General features: G+C 41.0%; 1 protein-coding gene across 1 annotated transcript in view; it reads right to left on the bottom strand.

Annotated features, from left to right (window-relative positions):
* SLC25A13 (solute carrier family 25 member 13) overlaps positions 1 to 18,921 on the bottom strand; it is a 116,892-nt gene that overhangs the window by 30,236 nt on the left and 67,735 nt on the right. The window contains exon 13 of the mRNA XM_056518940.1: positions 8,657 to 8,797. Within this exon, the coding sequence (XP_056374915.1) occupies positions 8,657 to 8,797 (141 nt within the window). The remainder of the gene's footprint in view (positions 1 to 8,656; positions 8,798 to 18,921) is intronic.

An 18,921-nucleotide genomic window follows, 5' to 3' on the forward strand; every position in this document is an offset into this window, starting at 1 on the left:
ACCTCAGTCAGAAGGACTTACCAAATGGAGTCTTCAGTGAAGTCTCCAGTCAGCTTCAGTTACCTGCATCACGCCTGGATGTTATGCGCGAGCGAGGCGAGCAGGGAAATAGGGGGACCCGGACCCATGAGGTACCAACCCAGACGCTGACCGTTGGCGAGGGGGGGTGACCCCTTACTCGCAATGGGGAAACAGGGAACCGGAGTCCCTGAGTCCCCACCTGAAAACAGAAGAGAAAAAGGAATAAAAAACTAACACGTCCCTATACTAGGAAAACAAAAAATCTGAAGACCTGGTCTGGAGAATTCCAGACCATGTCCACCTCCTTCAGACACTAAGCTTAAACTGATTAGCTCAGGGCCTGAAGGCGGGTATATCCTGCTGGGAGGAGTTGACTTTTTTTTTATTACCATAGTGTCACACCTCCTAGAGACAGCAGCATACACCCACGGTCTGTGTCCCCAATAGAGCCGAGAAATGAAAGCTGTGCTGTGATTGGTTGCTATGGGAATGGTTTCTATCTCCTCTTCACTGCTCCCCACAGTCTGCGAAATTCAGCGGGAGAAGTAAAAGGAAGCAAAACAAAAACAACAACGCGTAAGGTGTGCACAAACCCCCCCTCCACTAAAAATATTTGGGTATATGTATTTCCCCTACCTGTCTATATGTATTTCCCCTACCTGTCTATATGTATTTCCCCTACCTGTCTATATGCATTTCAACTACCTGTCTATATGTATTTCCACTATCCTGCCTAGCGAGTTGCATCAATGTTTGCAAAAAAAAAAAAAAAACGGGTCAAACATGCTGGGCAGAAAAAAAAGGATTAAAAACAGGTCAGCTTGTGCGCAATCCACCCCCCCCCCCACCAAATTATCAATGTTTAAAAATATATGTCCATAACTGGTGGTATAAGACGGGAAAAGTGTCCAAGTTGCTCCAATGTTGGGAAGAAAAAAAAAAAAAAAAGAAGCCAAAAACACATCAGCAGTAGGCAATCCGCCTCCACACATACCAAATTATTAATGTGTATATATATATATATATATATATATATATATATATCACAACATATGTATCTATGTATCGATCTATATAAAATATATATACACACACACACACATATATATATATATATATATTATATATATATATATATTATATATATATATATATATATATATATATATATATATATATATATATATATATATATTATTACTGGTGGTATAAGGAAAGTAAATGTGTTTAAACTGCCTAGCAAGTTGCGCCAACGCTTGCAAAAAAGGGTCTAAAATGCATCAGCTGTGCTCATTTCTCCACAAGTCTTAAAAATGATCAATATTTATTTATGTCCACTACTGGTGGTATAAGGAAGGGAATTAAAGGGGTACTCCACCCCTAGACATCTTATGCCCTATCCAAAGGTTGGGAGATAAGATGTCTGATAATGGGGGAACCGTGGCTGGGACCTCCGCCCCCCCGTGATCTACCTGCAGCACCCTGTGTTCATTTAGAACACTGGCTGCGGTGCCAGAGGCTCATGACGACACGGTCACGTCCCCTCGTGATGTTATGCCATGCCCCCTTAATGCAAGTCTATGGGAGGGGGCATGATGGCCATCAAGTCACGAATGGTGGGGGGCGTGGACATGATGTCACGAGCCTCTGGCGCTGTATCGCCAGTCATCGGGCACGGAGTAAAGTTCGCTCTGTGCACCGCTTGACTGGGGTGCCACAGCGGAGATCGCGTGGGGGTCCCAGGGGCAGGACCCCCGCGATGAGACATCTTATCCCCTATCCTTTGGATAAGGGATAAGATGTCTAGGGCTGTAGTACCCCTGTCCAGCGTGTTGCTCCAACGTTCGCAAAAAAGGGTTTAAACAGGTCAGCTGGTCCAAATTCCTAACATCCATGTGAGTTGTGCCAATGTTCATTATGTCAACGTGCCGCCGTTTGATCAGCCTTCAAAATTTGCGCCCTTTAAACGCAATTGATCTCTCTCTCCCTCCTCTGTTGCTTTTCTCATTCAAAAACTATTACCCACAAGAATGATCAATTTTAAAATTAGCCGTCCAGTTAACCCACGGTGCACCCACTTATACCTCAAGCCTGGCGCCCGCCATAAATTACCACTAAAGTCCTGACACACCCCCCCCTGACCTGCCACCCTTTAGTGTTTACCTGTCCATCCACTGAACACAAAACTGTTTACTTTCAACGCCCGCAAATCATCCGCCGCCATTCATCTCGTGATGAATGATTATTTAAAAATTAAATAACACAAAAAATCCTAAAAGGGGAGAGAAAAAAAAAAAAAAAAGAAGAAAATATATAACAAGGTCACCTGAAGTGACGAGGTGCCATGTCAGGTGTCACCCATTGTGTGAGACTGAATTACAGGCCGCTTTGCGTCAATGGCCTGAGACAAAAAATGACAAATGGTATCGCTTAAAGGTTAATTCATTAGGATGTTGTGTAAACGATGGAGGGTTAACCCTTGCCACGTCGCTACTGCAGCTTCCAGGTTATAATTTTTTCCTAGGTCCGTCGATTTATAATGCGGAATCCGGCTGTCGTAACCATCACTAGGCTTGATGGAGGACTTGATTGTTATTTTTTTTTTTTAGCATGCTAATTTTTGCATATCCCCCCCCCCCCCCCCCCCCAAAAAAAAAGCATAAAAAAAAAAAAAAACTACCTGCAAAGTGAAGGCTCTAAAACAGCCATTTCTACAACAAGGGAAGAGTAATTACACTCACAAAGGCACCTCTGTGTCGGGTTGGGCAGAAGGAGCCAGCACGTCTGGGAGACGTAGGCTTAACCCAGTCTCCTGCAGTGAATGCACATTGTCTCGTGTAGGGGGGGGAATGCCAGACGGGAGGGGGGAAACCTTCATCTATAGAAGACAGAGGTGCACCTTGTCTGCCGGGGTTATTTAATGCTTCTGGCACCTGTATAGGCTCCCACCCCCTCTAAAGTAGATTTTTTTCCCCCCTTTCCCTTATACCTTTACAGGTCTCGAAATGATTTGGCATCTGTAATTGTTGTTGGAGTGAATGGATGTAAACAATAGGCAGCAACTCACTTCTTGATTTACCAACTTTGTAACCCCCCCCCTCCCCGGGCTACTTTCATGAACTTATTAACCCATGTATTACCTGTTAGGTGTGCAAGGAAAAAAAATAATAATAATTTCACGAGATCTTAAGGGTGCTTTCCCACACGGCGTATACGGCAGCAGCGGGAAATACGCTGCGTATTCCTCGCTCACTATACACACAGGGCTTTCCGGCGGCAGCCCTATGTGTGCAGTGAGTTTTGGAGGCGCAGCCGCGCGCCACAGTCACGCCGGCACACGGCCCCGCCTCTAAAATTCACTACACGCATAGGGCTGCTGCCGGAAAGCCCTGTGTGTATAGTGAGCAAGGAATACGCAGCGTATTTCCCGCTGCTGCCATAAATTTTGCGCAGCGTGAAATACGCTGCGTATACGACGTGTGGGAACGCACCCTAAAAGTCCATTGTATCAATGACTGTAGAAAACAAGAGCTACTGTTCTATCAGTTATATGATAGGTGAGTAATACGGGACCTGTGTAAGTTCAGTATTGTATAGGAAAGAGAACAAGACGGTCATAAAAATTAGCCTTTATTGGTCTGTATTAAAGGGGTACTCCGATGAAAACCTTTTTTTCTTTTAAATCAACTGGTGGCAGAAAGTTAAAACATATTTAATCTTCTATTAAAAAATCTTAATCCTTCCTGTACTTATTAGCTGCTGAATACTACAGAGGAAATTCTTTTCTTTTTGGAATGCTCTCTGATGACATCACGAGCACAATGCTCTCTGCTGACGTTATTATAACAATAATAATGCTTTATTTATTGTTGTCCTTAGTGGGATTTGAACCCAAGTCCCCAGCACTGTAAGGCAGCAGTGCTAAGCACTGAGCCACCATGCTGCCCTTAGTATACATCTGCTATGCATGGTTGCTAAAATGGACAGAGATGTCAGCAGAGAGCACTGTGCTTGTGATGTCATCAGTGTTCCAAAAAGAAAGGAATTTCCTCTGTAGCATTCAGCAGCTAATAAGTACTGGAAGAATTAAGATTTTTTAATAGAAGTAATTTACAAATATGTTTAACTTTCTGCCACCAGTTGATTTAAAAGAAAAAAAGGTTTTCACCGGAGTACCCCTTTAAAATATATATGACACACACACAAAATATATTGAAAACGTAAAAATATCGATAGGTAAGGAATTTTGCCACAACACAGCTGGTCCCAAATATGGACCAATTGCTAATGACCCCTATGTCTTGCCCTGCAGGGCAAGACATAGGGGCCATTAGCAATTGGTCCATATCTGGGACCAGCTGTGTTGTGGCAAAATTCCTTACCTATCGATATTTTTATGTTTTCAATATATTTTGTGTGTGTCATATATATTTTAATACAGACCAATAACGGCAAATTTTTATGACCGTTGTGTTCTCTTTCCTATACAATATCAGTTCTATAGGATTAATCAGAGGGGGGGGGGGGGGGGGGAGGAGTATATGGTTAGTGGTAGAGCAGTTTTGTGGTCTAGATCTGGTGCAATTGTTTGCACAATGGCTTATTTTGCAGAAAGTGGTGTTGTAGGACAATTTCCCTGATGTGCTTTGCAGTGATACTGTATTTATGTAATGCAACGTTCAGGTGCAAATTGTTGCACAAAGGGGGGGGTTGTCCAGGTCTACCGACCAACCATAAAGTGATGACATATCCTTGCAATGTCCTGTCATAATATAAGAATTTTAACCTTAGGCTATGCTCTCACAATGTAAAGCAAGACCTATGTTAATTTTTTAAATTTTACTTCATTAAAACAAACTTTTGAAATGTCAATTAGTTGTTGATCCTGCCGAGTCCCACTGTGAGGCCTGCTGAGATCCACATGTCAAAAAAACTTTATTTATTTATTTTTTTTTTTTTAAGCGATCATGAAAAAGAAAGTCGTGTTATTTTTTGGGCAAAATAAAGAGCTGTAAAAATAGAAAAGCGGCAATAAGTTATAAGTTCAAATGGTATTCCAGGAATTTTTATTTTGTGTGTGTGTGTGTGTGTATATATATTATATATATATATATTCCAAAAATAAGCAGCACATCAAGAAAGATGAAGGTCTGTAGGCAGGGTGCACGCATGCTGGAGCCACGGTCCTCTGGTTCCTTAGTAATAGTAGTATTAATATGCAGCACACCGAAATGTAATGCAAAGTGCTTTATTCCATGTAGTACAAAAGCGACGTTTCGCCGGCCTCACGCCAGCATTCTCAAATGATAATGAGTGATACAATGTATCACTCATTATCACTTGAGAATGCTGGCGTGAGGCCGGCGAAACGTCGCTTTTGTACTACATGGAATAAAGCACTTTGCATTACATTCCGGTGTGCTGCATATTACTACTACATTATATATATATATATATATATATATATATATATATATATATATATATATATATATATATATCTCAACTGGCTCCAGAAATTTAAACGGATTTGTAAATTACTTCCATTAAAAAAATCTTAATCCTTCCAGTAGTTATCAGCTGCTGAAAAGGAGTTGTTCATTTCTTTCTGACAACCTGTCTGTCTGTCTCAAGAACTGTCTGAGGGATCAGAGGTTTGCTATGGGGATTTGCTCCTACTCTGGACTGTTACTGAGACAAGCAGAGGTGTCAGCAGAGAGCACTGTGGTCAGACAAAGAAGAACAACTCAACTTCAGCAGCTGATAATCTTAATAAATCCAGTAGTTATTTTTATGGAAGTAATTTACAAATTGGAGGCCGGAAGAAGGACGTTCCTACGTCTGAAATAGCTGGCGTAGCCTCTGAGCGCCCCTTACCGTCTCCGTCTATGCCGTGGTGATCCCGGACCTCGGGCCTGCAGCTGTTTACCCGCGGTGAGTGAACGCTACCTCTTTTCATTGTATAATTTACAAATCTGTTGAACTTTCTGGAGCCAGTTGATATTAAAACAAAAAAAAGGTTTTCCCTGGAATGACACCCCTTTAAATAAAATAAATAAAAATAATATTTTTTTTTAGCAATAACAGAAGCCAGCAATTTCTATAATCTTGCTTTAGAAAATAAAAATTATAATATATATATATAAAAATATATAAATATAAATATATATAAATATATATATTTTATATATATTTTATATAAATATATATAAAAAAAAAAAAAAAGTATCTACTTTATGCTGATTAGAAGGCAACAATTTTATGAGGTTCACTATATAGAGTTGTAGGGGCCTAATCCCTGAGGTTGCACCTTTAACATCAATATCATTATGCGTGAACATTAAAAGGGTTATCCAGAAATAGAAAAACACAGCTAATTTCTTTCAAAAACAGCTCCCCGTCTGTCCCCAGGTGGTGTGCGGTATTACAACTTGGCTCCATTCACTTTAATGGAACTGAGCTGCAGAACCACACCCGACCTGGAGACAGACGGGGAGCGTCTTTTGAAAGAAATTAGCTCTGCCTTTCTATTCCTGGATAACCCCCTTTGATGTGGCTGGTGACGTGAAGAACAAGGCCACACCTCAAGTGTCATACTGCAAATATGTGCAAATTGGTAAAAAAACAAACAAAAAACTATTGGATATGTCTGCAGCATGCATGCGGCCAGAATTGGTGTACCGTATTTACGTAATTGGTGGCAGACATCAGAGAAAAGAAGCTTTTGAAGCAATCGAGCACTTAGCAAGTATTGTTTCCCAACATGTCTTCTGCAAAACTACAACTCCCAGCATGCCCGGACAGCCTTTGGCTGTCCGGGCATGCTGAGAGTTGTAGTTTTGCAACAGCTGGAGGCACCCTGGTTGAGACACACTAGTATAGAGTTACACTCAGGTGGCTGAATACCTGTGCAGCACCTTAGCCGACCAATACCTAAAAGAGACACAAGGGGGCTTTATTGTACCTCACTTGACCATTCCTTGTGTGTTCAGACCAGGAAAGCTTCTACTCTACAAAATTCCTTTGCAACAAAGAGTTAATTCCCACGTGATGATTAAAGTTTACTCCAGTGGAAAATATATATATATTTTTTTTTAATCAACTGGGGCCAGAAAGTTAAACAGATTTGTAAATTACTTCTATTAAAAAAAAAAAATCTTTATCCTTCCAGTACTTATTAGCGGCTGTAAATTACAGAGAAAGTTCTTTGGTTTTTTTATTTCTTTTTTTCTGTCCAGAGTGCTCTCTACTGATACCTCTGTCTGTATCAGGAACTGTCCAGAGCAGGAGAGGTTTGCTATGGGGATTCTGGACAATTCCTGATACAGACAGAGGTGTCAGCAGAGAGCACTGTGGACAAGACAAAAAAAAAAAATCCAAAAAGAAAAGAATTTTCTCTGTAGTATTTAGCAGCTAATAATTACTGGGAGGATAAAGATTTTTTTTTTTTTTAATAGAAGTAATTTGCAAATCTGAATTCGGGTAGAAAACAGACATGGTCGCACATCTACAATCTTGCACAATGATCTAATTGCTTCTCAGCATAATATCAAAAACTAACAGGTTGTTAGTATATACGTTTTGATCAAAAAGTACAAGCCCACTCGCCACGTCAAGGCCACCTATTTAGAGTGGGTCCCTAACGTCCCTAGCATAAAATGGCGCAGCACCGGGCGGCGACCACCACCGCAGCGACACCAGTGCCCACGGGGGGGGGGGGGGGGGAACGACCCACTGGCAGAGCGGCCCCAATGCCACTCAAACCAGTCTATGGGTCGCACCTCCCCACAGACACGGCAGCAACGGACACCGCACAGCACCACACCAGTGTGAACAGGATGCTACAGCTCACTTACCATGCTCTCCCAGTCAGACTGGGAGGCTGCTAGGAAAGAAATGGCCCATGTGTAGCTAACTACTACTTATATAGGGTTGGGCTGAGGGGGTGGGGAAGAGTGCAGACAACATGTTCAAAAAAATAAATAAATAAATAAATAAAAAAAAGGGTGGATAGAAAACACAATGTGAATTCAGGTAGAAGACAGACATGGTCGCACATCTACAATCTTGTATAATGATCTGATTGCTTCTCAGCATAATATCAAAAACTAACAGGTTGTTACTATACGTTTAGATCAAAAAGTACAAGCCCACTCGCCACGTCAAGGCCACCTATTGGGGCCGCTCTGCCGGTGGGTCGTTTCCCCCCCGTGGGCACTGGTGTCGCGGCGGTGGTGGTCGCCGCGCAGTGCTGCGCCATTTTATGCTAGGGACGTTAGGGACCCACTCTGAATAGGTGGCCTTGACGTGGCGAGTGGGCTTTGTACTTTTTGATCAAAAATGTATAATAACAACCTGTTAGTTTTTGATATTATGCTGAGAAGCAATCAGATCATTATACAAGATTGTAGATGTGCACCATGTCTGTTTTCTACCCGAATTCATAATTTACAAATCTGTTAAACTTACTGGCACCAGTTGATTAAAAAAAATGTTTTCCACCGGAGTACCACTTTAAATATTATTAAAGACATTATAGGGATTCCCTCAGTTTTTTAGAAAGTTTTGCACTCAACGTGGAAATGCAGATCTGTAATACAGCTCCACTATAGATCACCGCACAGCAAAACAATACCTTGTAGAGTCCAAAGAAGCCCAGATCTCGGAGGACGTTCAGGGCGCTGACACGGGGGCCTGTGGTAATTTCTCCCGCCACTTGTAAGCGGATTTTTACAATCTCCAAGGGGTTGGTGAATATGACTTGTGAGCCTCCAGCCTGAAAGACAAGACATAACGTTATATATACAAAATGATGATCCCTCTGTGTCTATATTAACCAATAGGAAAGAGAAAAACATAATATAACAATAATAAAATTAATATTCATTTTATTAATAATAATAATAACAATATTATTAAAAATTATAATAATAAATATATATATATATATATATATATATATATATATATATATATATATATATACACATACATATATATACATACACACACACACACACACACACACACACACACAACACAGTCATGGCCGTAAATGTTGGCGCCCCTGAAATTTTGCTAAAAAATTAAGTATTTCTCACAGAAAAGGATTGCAGTAACACATGCACACCCCTACCCCTTAATTCCCTGGTTGAACTTGATGGACATATGTCTTTTTTCGACCGTACTAACTATGTAACTATGTTTTGCTATACACATGTTTATTCCCTTTATGTGTATTGGAACTAAACCAAAAAAAGGGAGAAAAAAAAGCTAATTGGACATAATGTCACCAAACTCCAAAAATGGGCTGGACAAAATTATTGGCACCTTTCAAAATTGTGGAAAAATAAGATTGTTTCAAGCATGTGATGCTCCTTTATACTCACCTGGTGCAAGTAACCGGTGTGGGCAATATAAAAATCACACTTGAAAGTAGATAAAAAGGAGAGAAGTTCACTCTTTGCATTGTGTGCGTCTGTGTGTACCACACTAAGCATGGACAAAAGAAAGAGGAAAAGAGAACTGTCTGAGGACTTGAGAACCAAAATTGTGGAAAAATATCAACAGTCTCAAGGTTACAAGTCCATCTCCAGAGATCTAGATTTGCCTTTGTCCACAGTGCGCAACATTATCAAGAAGTTTGCAACCCATGACACTGTAGCTAATCTCCCTGGGCATGGACGGAAGAGAAAAATTGATGAAAGGTGTCAATGCAGGATAGTCCGGATGGTGGATAAGCAGCCCCAAACAAGTTCCAAAGATATTCAAGCTGTCCTGCAAGACTTAATTTTCTTCAAAAATTTCAGGGGTGCCAACATTTACAGCCATGACTGTGTGTGTGTGTGTGTGTGTGTGCATATAATATACATATATATTATACATATATATTATACTGCCTACTATAATTCTGCACCTATATACAAGAATATAACTACTATAATACTGCCTCCTATATACAAGAATATAACCACTATAATACTGCCTCCTATATACAAGAATATAACTACTATAATACTGCTCCTATATACAAGAATATAACTACTATAATACTGCTCCTATATACAAGAATATAACTACTATAATACTGCCTCCTAAATACAAGAATATAACTACTATAATACTGCCTCCTAAATACAAGAATATAACTACTATAATACTGCCTCCTAAATACAAGAATATAACTACTATAATACTGCCTCCTATATACAAGAATATAACTACTATAATACTGCCTCCTATATACAAGAATATAACTACTATAATACTGCCTCCTATATACAAGAATATAACTACTATAATACTGCTCCTATATACAAGAATATAACTACTATAATACTGCCTCCTATATACAAGAATATAACTACTATAATACTGCTCCTATATGCAAGAATATAACTACTATAATACTGCCTCCTATATACAAGAATATAACTACTATAATACTGTCTCCTATATACAAGAATATAACTACTATAATACTGCTCCTATATACAAGAATATAACTACTATAATACTGCTCCTATATACAAGAATATAACTACTATAATACTGTCTCCTATATACAAGAATATAACTACTATAATACTGCCCCTATATACAAGAATATAACTACTATAATACTGCCGCTATATACAAGAATATAACTACTATAATACTGCTCCTATATACAAGAATATAACTACTATAATACTGCCTCCTATATACAAGAATATAACTACTATAATACTGCTCCTATATGCAAGAATATAACTACTATAATACTGCCTCCTATATACAAGAATATAACTACTATAATACTGTCTCCTATATACAAGAATATAACTACTATAATACTGCTCCTATATACTAGAATATAACTACTATAATACTGCTCCTATATACAAGAATATAACTACTATATTACCGTTTTTGAAAAAGAAAATAAGTGTGGAGAATATGATGACTGATAAAAAGGAGAAATTCCAAACGGTGGAAACAGATTACTAAGAAGACTTCACAAGTTGTGACCAGCATTGCCATGTTCAGGAGAGGGAAAATAAACAAAACATACACAAGCATGCAGCGTTCCATCTTCATGTGTGCGGCGGAGCGCTTAGAAGTTGGGCCAAGTTGCAGAACAACCCACTTGACTGACATTACAAAGGCAATTACATCCCAAATCCGTCTGATGTGTCGTTACAGTCTAACCGTGACGGGTAAAGCTGTTGTGCGCCACTTAGGTCGGTGGTTACCACGGCGGCTCCGTGTAAGTGAACCTGGTGAGAGGTACTTTCCGGAGAATGTCGCCCTCTCAAAATTTAGCATTAAAAGGGGTTATCCAGGAAAAAAAATTTTTTTTATACATCAACTGGCTCCAGAAAGTTAAACAGATTTGTAAATGACTTCTATTTAACAAAAATCTTAATCCTTTCAGTACTTATGAGCTGCTGAAGTTGAGTTGTTCTTTTCTGTCTAAGTGCTCTCTGATGACACGTGTCTCGGGAACCGCCCAGTTTAGAAGCAAATGCCCATAGCAAACCTCTTCTACTCTGTGCAGTTCCCGAGACAAGCAGAGGTGTCAGCAGAGAGCACTGTTGCCAGACAGAAAACAACAACTCAACTTCAGCAGCTGATAATTATTGAAAGGATTAAGATTTTTTTTTTTTTATAGAAGTAATTTACAAATCTGTTTAACTTTCTGGAGCCAGCTGATAAAAAAAATAAATAAAAATAAAAGTTTTTCCTGGAATACCCCTTAAAATATAGCCCTGGACGTCCCCTACCAAGTTTTCCCAACCAGCGTGCCTGCAGTTGTTGCAAAACTACAACTTTTCTTCATGTTACCACCTCTCTTACCAATCACAACTTGCTACTGGCATGCTGGGGGTTGTAGTTTTACAACAGCTGGAGGCACCCTGCCAGTGGTGTAGGGCAGTGGTCTTCAACCTGCGGACCTCCAGATGTTGCAAAACTACAACTCGCAGCATGCCCGGACAGCCAACGGCTGTCCGGGCATGCTGGGAGTTGTAGTTTGGCAAAATCTGGAGGTCCGCAGGTTGAAGACCACTGGTGTAGGGGAATGGAGGTAAACTGCAAGTGATAGAACGAAGAGGACTGCAGCATGTTACAGTTACCCCTTCCTCTATACATACAGGAACTTTTCTTCATGTCCTCACCCCTCTTACCAATCACAACCTATTACTGTTATCTCCTCCCCTTTGCATTTTGTGATTCTATGAGAAAAAAAAAAAAGCAACTTTTCTTCAGAGAGCACTTAGATAGAAAAGAACAACTCAACTTCAGCAGCTCATAAGTACTGAAAGGATTAAGATTTTTTAATAGAAGTAATTTACAAATCTGTTTAACTTTCTGGAGCCAGTTGATATGTGTGTGTATGTGTATATATATATATTATATTATATATCTATATAAAAAAAAGTTTTTCCTGATTAACCCATTTAATGTTACCTATTCTTCTCTACATACAGGAACTTTTCTTCAGGTCATCACCCCTCTAACCAATCACAATCTGTTACGGTCATCTCCTCCCCTTTAGAATATTCGGTGATAGAAATAGAGGAACTTTTCTTCATAATATCACCCCTCTTAGGCTGCATTCACATCTCGTTTTTTACATACGGGTGCCGAATCCGGCTGGGGGGGGGGGGGGGGGGGGGGAGGGGAAAATCGGGCTCTCCCGTACCCCCGCCGGATCAGCCTGTAAATCCATTTACTTTAATGAGCCGACCGGAGTCAAACGGTGACTCTGATCGGCTCAGTTTTGACCCGTATCCCGTTTCCCAACCGGACCTAAAGCCATAGTGTACTACGGTTTTAGGTACGGTCACAAAACTGGATATGGGTCAAAACTGAGCCGATCGGAGTCACCGTTTGACTCCGGTCGGCTCATTAAAGTAAATGGATTTACAGGCTCATCCGGCGGGGGTATGGGAGTGCCCGATTTTCCCCTCCCCGCAGCCGGATCCGGCACCCGTATGTAAAAAACGAGATGTAAATGCAGCCTTACCAATCTCAAGCTGCTACTGACAGCTGGATGCCCTATGGTTGGGAAACTGGTCTATACAAACCATGAGAAGGCGCTCGCACATCCATTGGGCTACAAGACAAACCTCCGGCTACAGGAGTTCCTTTGACCTCACGCCAAAGCTCCCAAAGGCTATCATGGTGCAGAGCAAGATAGCAATGGAGGCTGGAATGGAGGTCTGTCCTCTTCAGTGACGAAATAAAGGGATAAGCGCTCCATAGAGTAGTATTGTTTAAACCCTAAGGGTGAGAATGTAAATTAACTGCTCACCCTGGGTAGTTGTGTAGCCACATACACAACAATGGTAATAGCATGAAAGGTAGGTCGTCTGCTGCCCTCCGGTAAGTATACGCCAATGGATAGTTGGCTTCAGAGGAACCCGGCTCAACGGCGCTGATCGACCAGACAGGTAAGTGAATAAAAGAGGATTTATTGACCAGAATGCAACGCGTTTCGCTGCGCATGCGCAGCGAAACGCGTTGCATTCTGGTCATTAAATCCTCTTTTATTCAACTACCTGTCTGGTCGATCAGCGCCGTTGAGCCTGATCGCAGCCTGATCGCATGCGCAGCGAAACGCGTTGCATTCTGGTCATTAAATCCTCTTTTATTCAACTACCTGTCTGGTCGATCAGCGCCGTTGAGCCTGATCGCAGCCTGATCGCATGCGCAGCGAAACGCGTTGCATTCTGGTCATTAAACCCTCTTTTATTCAACTACCTGTCTGGTCGATCAGCGCCGTTGAGCCTGATCGCAGCCTGATCGCATGCGCAGCGAAACGCGTTGCATTCTGGTCATTAAATCCTCTTTTATTCAACTACCTGTCTGGTCGATCAGCGCCGTTGAGCCTGATCGCACGCGCAGCGAAACACATTGCATTCTGGTCAATAAATCCTCTTTTATTCAACTACCTGTCTGGTCGCTCAGCGCCGTTGAGCCTGATCGCATGCACAGCGAAACGCGTTGCATTCTGGTCATTAAATCCTCTTTTATTCAACTACCTGTCTGGTCGCTCAGCGCCGTTGAGCCTGATTGCATGCGCAGCGAAACACGTTGCATTCTGGTCAATAAATCCTCTTTTATTCAACTACCTGTCTGGTCGCTCAGCGCCGTTGAGCCTGATTGCATGCGCAGCGAAACACGTTGCATTCTGGTCAATAAATCCTCTTTTATTCACTTACCTGTCTGGTCGATCGGCGCCGTTGAGCCAGGTTCCTCTGAAGCCAACTATCCATTCTCTTCAGCGATGAGGCACGCTTTTGTCTCGGATGCAATGATAGCCTGAGACTGGTCTAAAGAAGCCTTCACAAGGGAACATCCCACCAGTACTACTCCTAGGATCACAGTGTAGGGTGGCATAATGTACGGCAGCCGGACCCGCCTAGTCTTCACTCCAGGAATACTAATAGCTTATAGTTACATTGATATGGATGTGGACCAGAGGCACGGAAATTTCATTAAGTGTCTCAGGAGCGTTTTTTGAATATACCACCACGCGTCGGTAATGTTGTTTGTGCTACTATGCAGTTTTAAAGGGGTACTACGGTGGAAAAATTATTATTATTTTTTTTTAATCAACTGGTGCCAGAAAGTTAAACAGATTTGTAAATGACTTCTATTAAAAAAATCTTAATCCTTCCAGTACTTATTAGCTGCTGAATACTACAGAGGAAATTCTTTTCTTTTTGGAACACAGAGCTGCCTGCTGACATCAAGAGCACAGTGCTCTCTGCTGACATCTCTGTCCATTTTAGGAACTGTCCAGAACAGCATATGTTTGCTATGGGGATTTTCTCCTACTCTAGACAGTTCCTAAAATGGACAGAGATGTCAGCAGAGAGCACTGTGGTCATGATATCAGCAGAGAACACTGTGGTCATGATGTCAGCAGAGAGCACTGTGGTCATGATGTCAGCAGAGAGCTCTGTGTTCCAAAAAGAAAAGAATTTCCTCTGTGGTATTCAGCAGCTAATAAGTACTGGAAGGATTAAGATTTTTAAATAGAAGTCATTTACAAATCTGTTTAACTTTCTAGCACCAGTTGATTTAAAAAAAAATTTTTTTTAAATAAAGAGTTTTCCACCGGAGTACCCCTTTTAAAGTTCTACCAAGGCCTGAGTCTCTCCCATAGCCCAAAACTGGGACATTATTGGTCGGCTATTGCAATCGGAGCTGCCAGCGGCTGATCTTGACAATTTGCACGCCAAAGTGTTTTAAGCGTGCCAGAACATTCCTCACGGGTTGCATGCCAAGGCGTGTAATTGCATTTAAATCAGCGCTTATACTCGATACTCAATATACAAAGATGTTTGGAATATTTTGTGTTCCAAGACAAAACGCCGATGCAGGGGAAAAGGACAAAATTTCGGGGCAACGTTTCACACCAAACTGCTTTCTCAAGCCCTCAATCAAAGATTGAGGGCTTGAGAAAGCACCGTTTGGTGTGAAACGTCGCTCTGGCATTTTGTCCTTTTGCCGTGCCTACACCATCCTGCCGTCCTGCACCTTCATCCCCTACGTGCATTTTGTTATGTGAATAAAGCCTGAAGAGAAGTTTCAGCTATCCGACGCAGTGAGTGCTTTCATTCAAACTTTTCTAATATATTTAATATATGCATATTTTATATTTATGTATTTTTTTAATTATATATATATATTTTTTTAAAATATATTTTCACTGCCTTGGCCTGCATGTGTATAATCTATCTATCCTTCCCATCTTATCCTTCCTTCCTATCTATCTATCCTTCCCATCTTATCCTTCCTTCCTTTCTATCTATCTATCTATCTATCTATCTATCCTTTCTTTCTTCCTTCCTATCTATCCTTTCTTTCTTCCTTCCTATCTATCCTTTCTTTCTTCCTTCCTATCTATCCTTTCTTTCTTCCTTCCTATCTATCCTTTCTTTCTTCCTTCCTATCTATCCTTTCTTTCTTCCTTCCTATCTATCCTTTCTTTCTTCCTTCCCATCTATCCTTTCTTTCTTCCTTCCTATCTATCCTTTCTTTCTTCCTTCCTATCTATCCTTTCTTTCTTCCTTCCTATCTATCCTTTCTTTCTTCCTTCCTATCTATCCTTTCTTTCTTCCTTCCTATCTATCCTTTCTTTCTTCCTTCCTATCTATCCTTTCTTTCTTCCTTCCTATCTATCCTTTCTTTCTTCCTTCCTATCTATCCTTTCTTTCTTCCTTCCTATCTATCCTTTCTTTCTTCCTTCCTTCCTATCTATCCTTTCTTTCTTCCTTCCTTCCTATCTATCCTTTCTTTCTTCCTTCCTATCTATCCTTTCTTCCTTCCTATCTATCCTTTCTTCCTTCCTATCTATCCTTTCTTCCTTCCTATCTATCCTTTCTTCCTTCCTATCTATCCTTTCTTCCTTCCTATCTATCCTTTCTTCCTTCCTATCTATCCTTTCTTCCTTCCTATCTATCCTTTCTTCCTTCCTATCTATCCTTTCTTCCTTCCTATCCATCCTTTCTATCCTTTCTTTCCTTCCTTCCTTCCTTCCTATCCTTTCTTCCTTCCTTCCTATCCATCCCATCCTATCCATCCCTCCTATCCTTTCTTCCTTCCATCCTATCCATCCCATCCTATCCATCCTATCCATCCATTATACACACACACACTCCAAGGCAGTGAAAAGATACCGGAATAGTCTACGTATTTCTATAGGTTTCTATAAGTAACATTCTAAAGAAGGTCGGAGGTAGAGGGGGAGGCAAGATGGGTTAAAAACGGACACAATAATTATAGATCACGTCGTAGTCATCCAGCAGAGATGAAGCTTCTGTAATGGGGCCTGATCTATTCACCTAAGGAGGAATCGCTCTTCCATGCAGATGCAAGAAAATGTCAACATGGCGATGCTCCGATGTTAAAACCGCGGCTTTGTTTACGAGTTTCGCTTAGGACGATGTCTCGAGTCTCGTTACATTCACAAGGGTTGAAAATAATAGGCTGGCTCCGTGGGTCAAAACAACGGGGCAAAAAGTCTATTTCCTGGCCTTCTAAGTTACACTATTGCAAAAATTAAACAATTTTGTTGGTTAATAATGATATCTCTCTCGGCCGCCATCAAACCTCTGGTCTTCCTCCTTAGCGTTGAGCTTCTGAGGCCGCGTTTGTTTGTGTATTCTCAACCACAAAGACCTGACACATTTACTGCCTTGTATTTAATGCAATAAAAAGCGGCTAAAAAGCTGTTAGCTGAACCGGGGGTCATGAGGCTTATGGGTTTTTAAAGAGGGGGGATCAAATTTACAAACAGAAAATTGCACAATTGAGAAGTGGACAAAATTAGCCATGCGTACTAATTCCCAGTAATTACCATGCAAGGTGAACTCGGCGGGGTCTCGGGAGTCAGCAACCCGGTGACGCTCGACTGGAGAGCAAAGTGGAGAGGATCATGTGACACGGGACCCTACGAGAGGCTTTGGAATGTTATCAATGGGCACAAAGGTTTGTTGAGTGGCACGGATCGCGGGGTTGGCATGGATAATAGCAATTACAGGAAGAGCGCGTATAGCAACTACGTTCTCGCTAAACATATTTATCTTACGGCTGCAGGTAGAATAATCACCCTACATTCAACACATTCAAGGACGATTTACATAAACTATTCATTGGAGAGATCAGAAGAGGATACTGAGGCTGGGCAGTCTATGGCTTTCTAGTGAAGCAGTAGAGTGGCACAAGAATTGGCACCAGTGATAAATGTCCATTCGGTTACACAAAGGGAAGGCTGGCCAAGTCCTAGAGCCACTCTGAATTAGGCCGGGTTCACACCACGTTTTAGCAATACAGTTCCCGTATCAGGTTTTTTATTAAAAAAAAAAAAGATTGCTCAAAACCTGACAAAATTGTACAAAACATGTGTACAAATTTTAATCCGTAAACGGTTTGAAAAAGGATGTCCGGTTGCATCCGTTTTTTAAGAAAAAACGTAAACTTTTCAATCGATTATGAATAAAGTTTCACTTGTTTGATTGAAATTCCAAGAAAAAAACTGTGCAAAGTGAAAAACCGTATGGTGAAAACCGGATGGAACCGTACGCACATTCAGTTCTGTACGGTTCACATTGACACATAAATAAAAACGTATACCTTTCTATACGTTTTTTTAACCCGGACCAAAAACCTACGGCTGGGTTCACACTACAATACAGTTCCCGTATACATTTTCAATTTTAAAACCGTACAGAACCGTATTGAAAACCGTATGCCAAAAGATGCACCTAGTTGCATCCGTTTTGAGTCTTGTACGGTTTTGTCTGTTTTTCCCCCCGCATCCATAACTGTAGCCCACCACGGTTTTTGGTCCAGGTGAAAAACCATATGGAAACCACACACGTTTTTTATTTTATTTATTTTTTAAACATGGGAGTCAATGGGAACCGTAGAGAACTGTATGTGCGTACGGTTCCATTCGGTCTGCTCCATACGGTTTTTGACACCGAAAGTTTTTTCCTTGGAATTTCAATCAAGCAAGTGAAACTTTATTCATAATTGAGTGAAAAATTTAAAACGTATACTTTTTTTTCCCTAAAAGACTAATTCAACCGGACATCAATTTTTCAAATCGTATACGGGTTAAAATTTGTACACCAGTTTTGATACAGTTTAGTTCGGTTTTGAGGAATACGTTTTTCATCAAACACCTGATACGGGAAATGTATTGCAAAATCGTGGTGTGAACCCAGCCCAACATGACTTTGCTTTAAAAGGGGTACTCCGCTGCTCAGCATTTGGAACAAACAGTTCTGAACGCTGGAGCCGTCACCGGGAGCTCGTGACATCATAACTCCACCCCCTCGTGAGGTCACGCGCCCCCCCCCCCCACTTCAATGCAAGCCTATGGGAGGGGGCGTGACATCA

Source organism: Hyla sarda, chromosome 5 (assembly GCF_029499605.1).
Source record: "Hyla sarda isolate aHylSar1 chromosome 5, aHylSar1.hap1, whole genome shotgun sequence".
NCBI lineage: Eukaryota > Metazoa > Chordata > Amphibia > Anura > Hylidae > Hyla > Hyla sarda.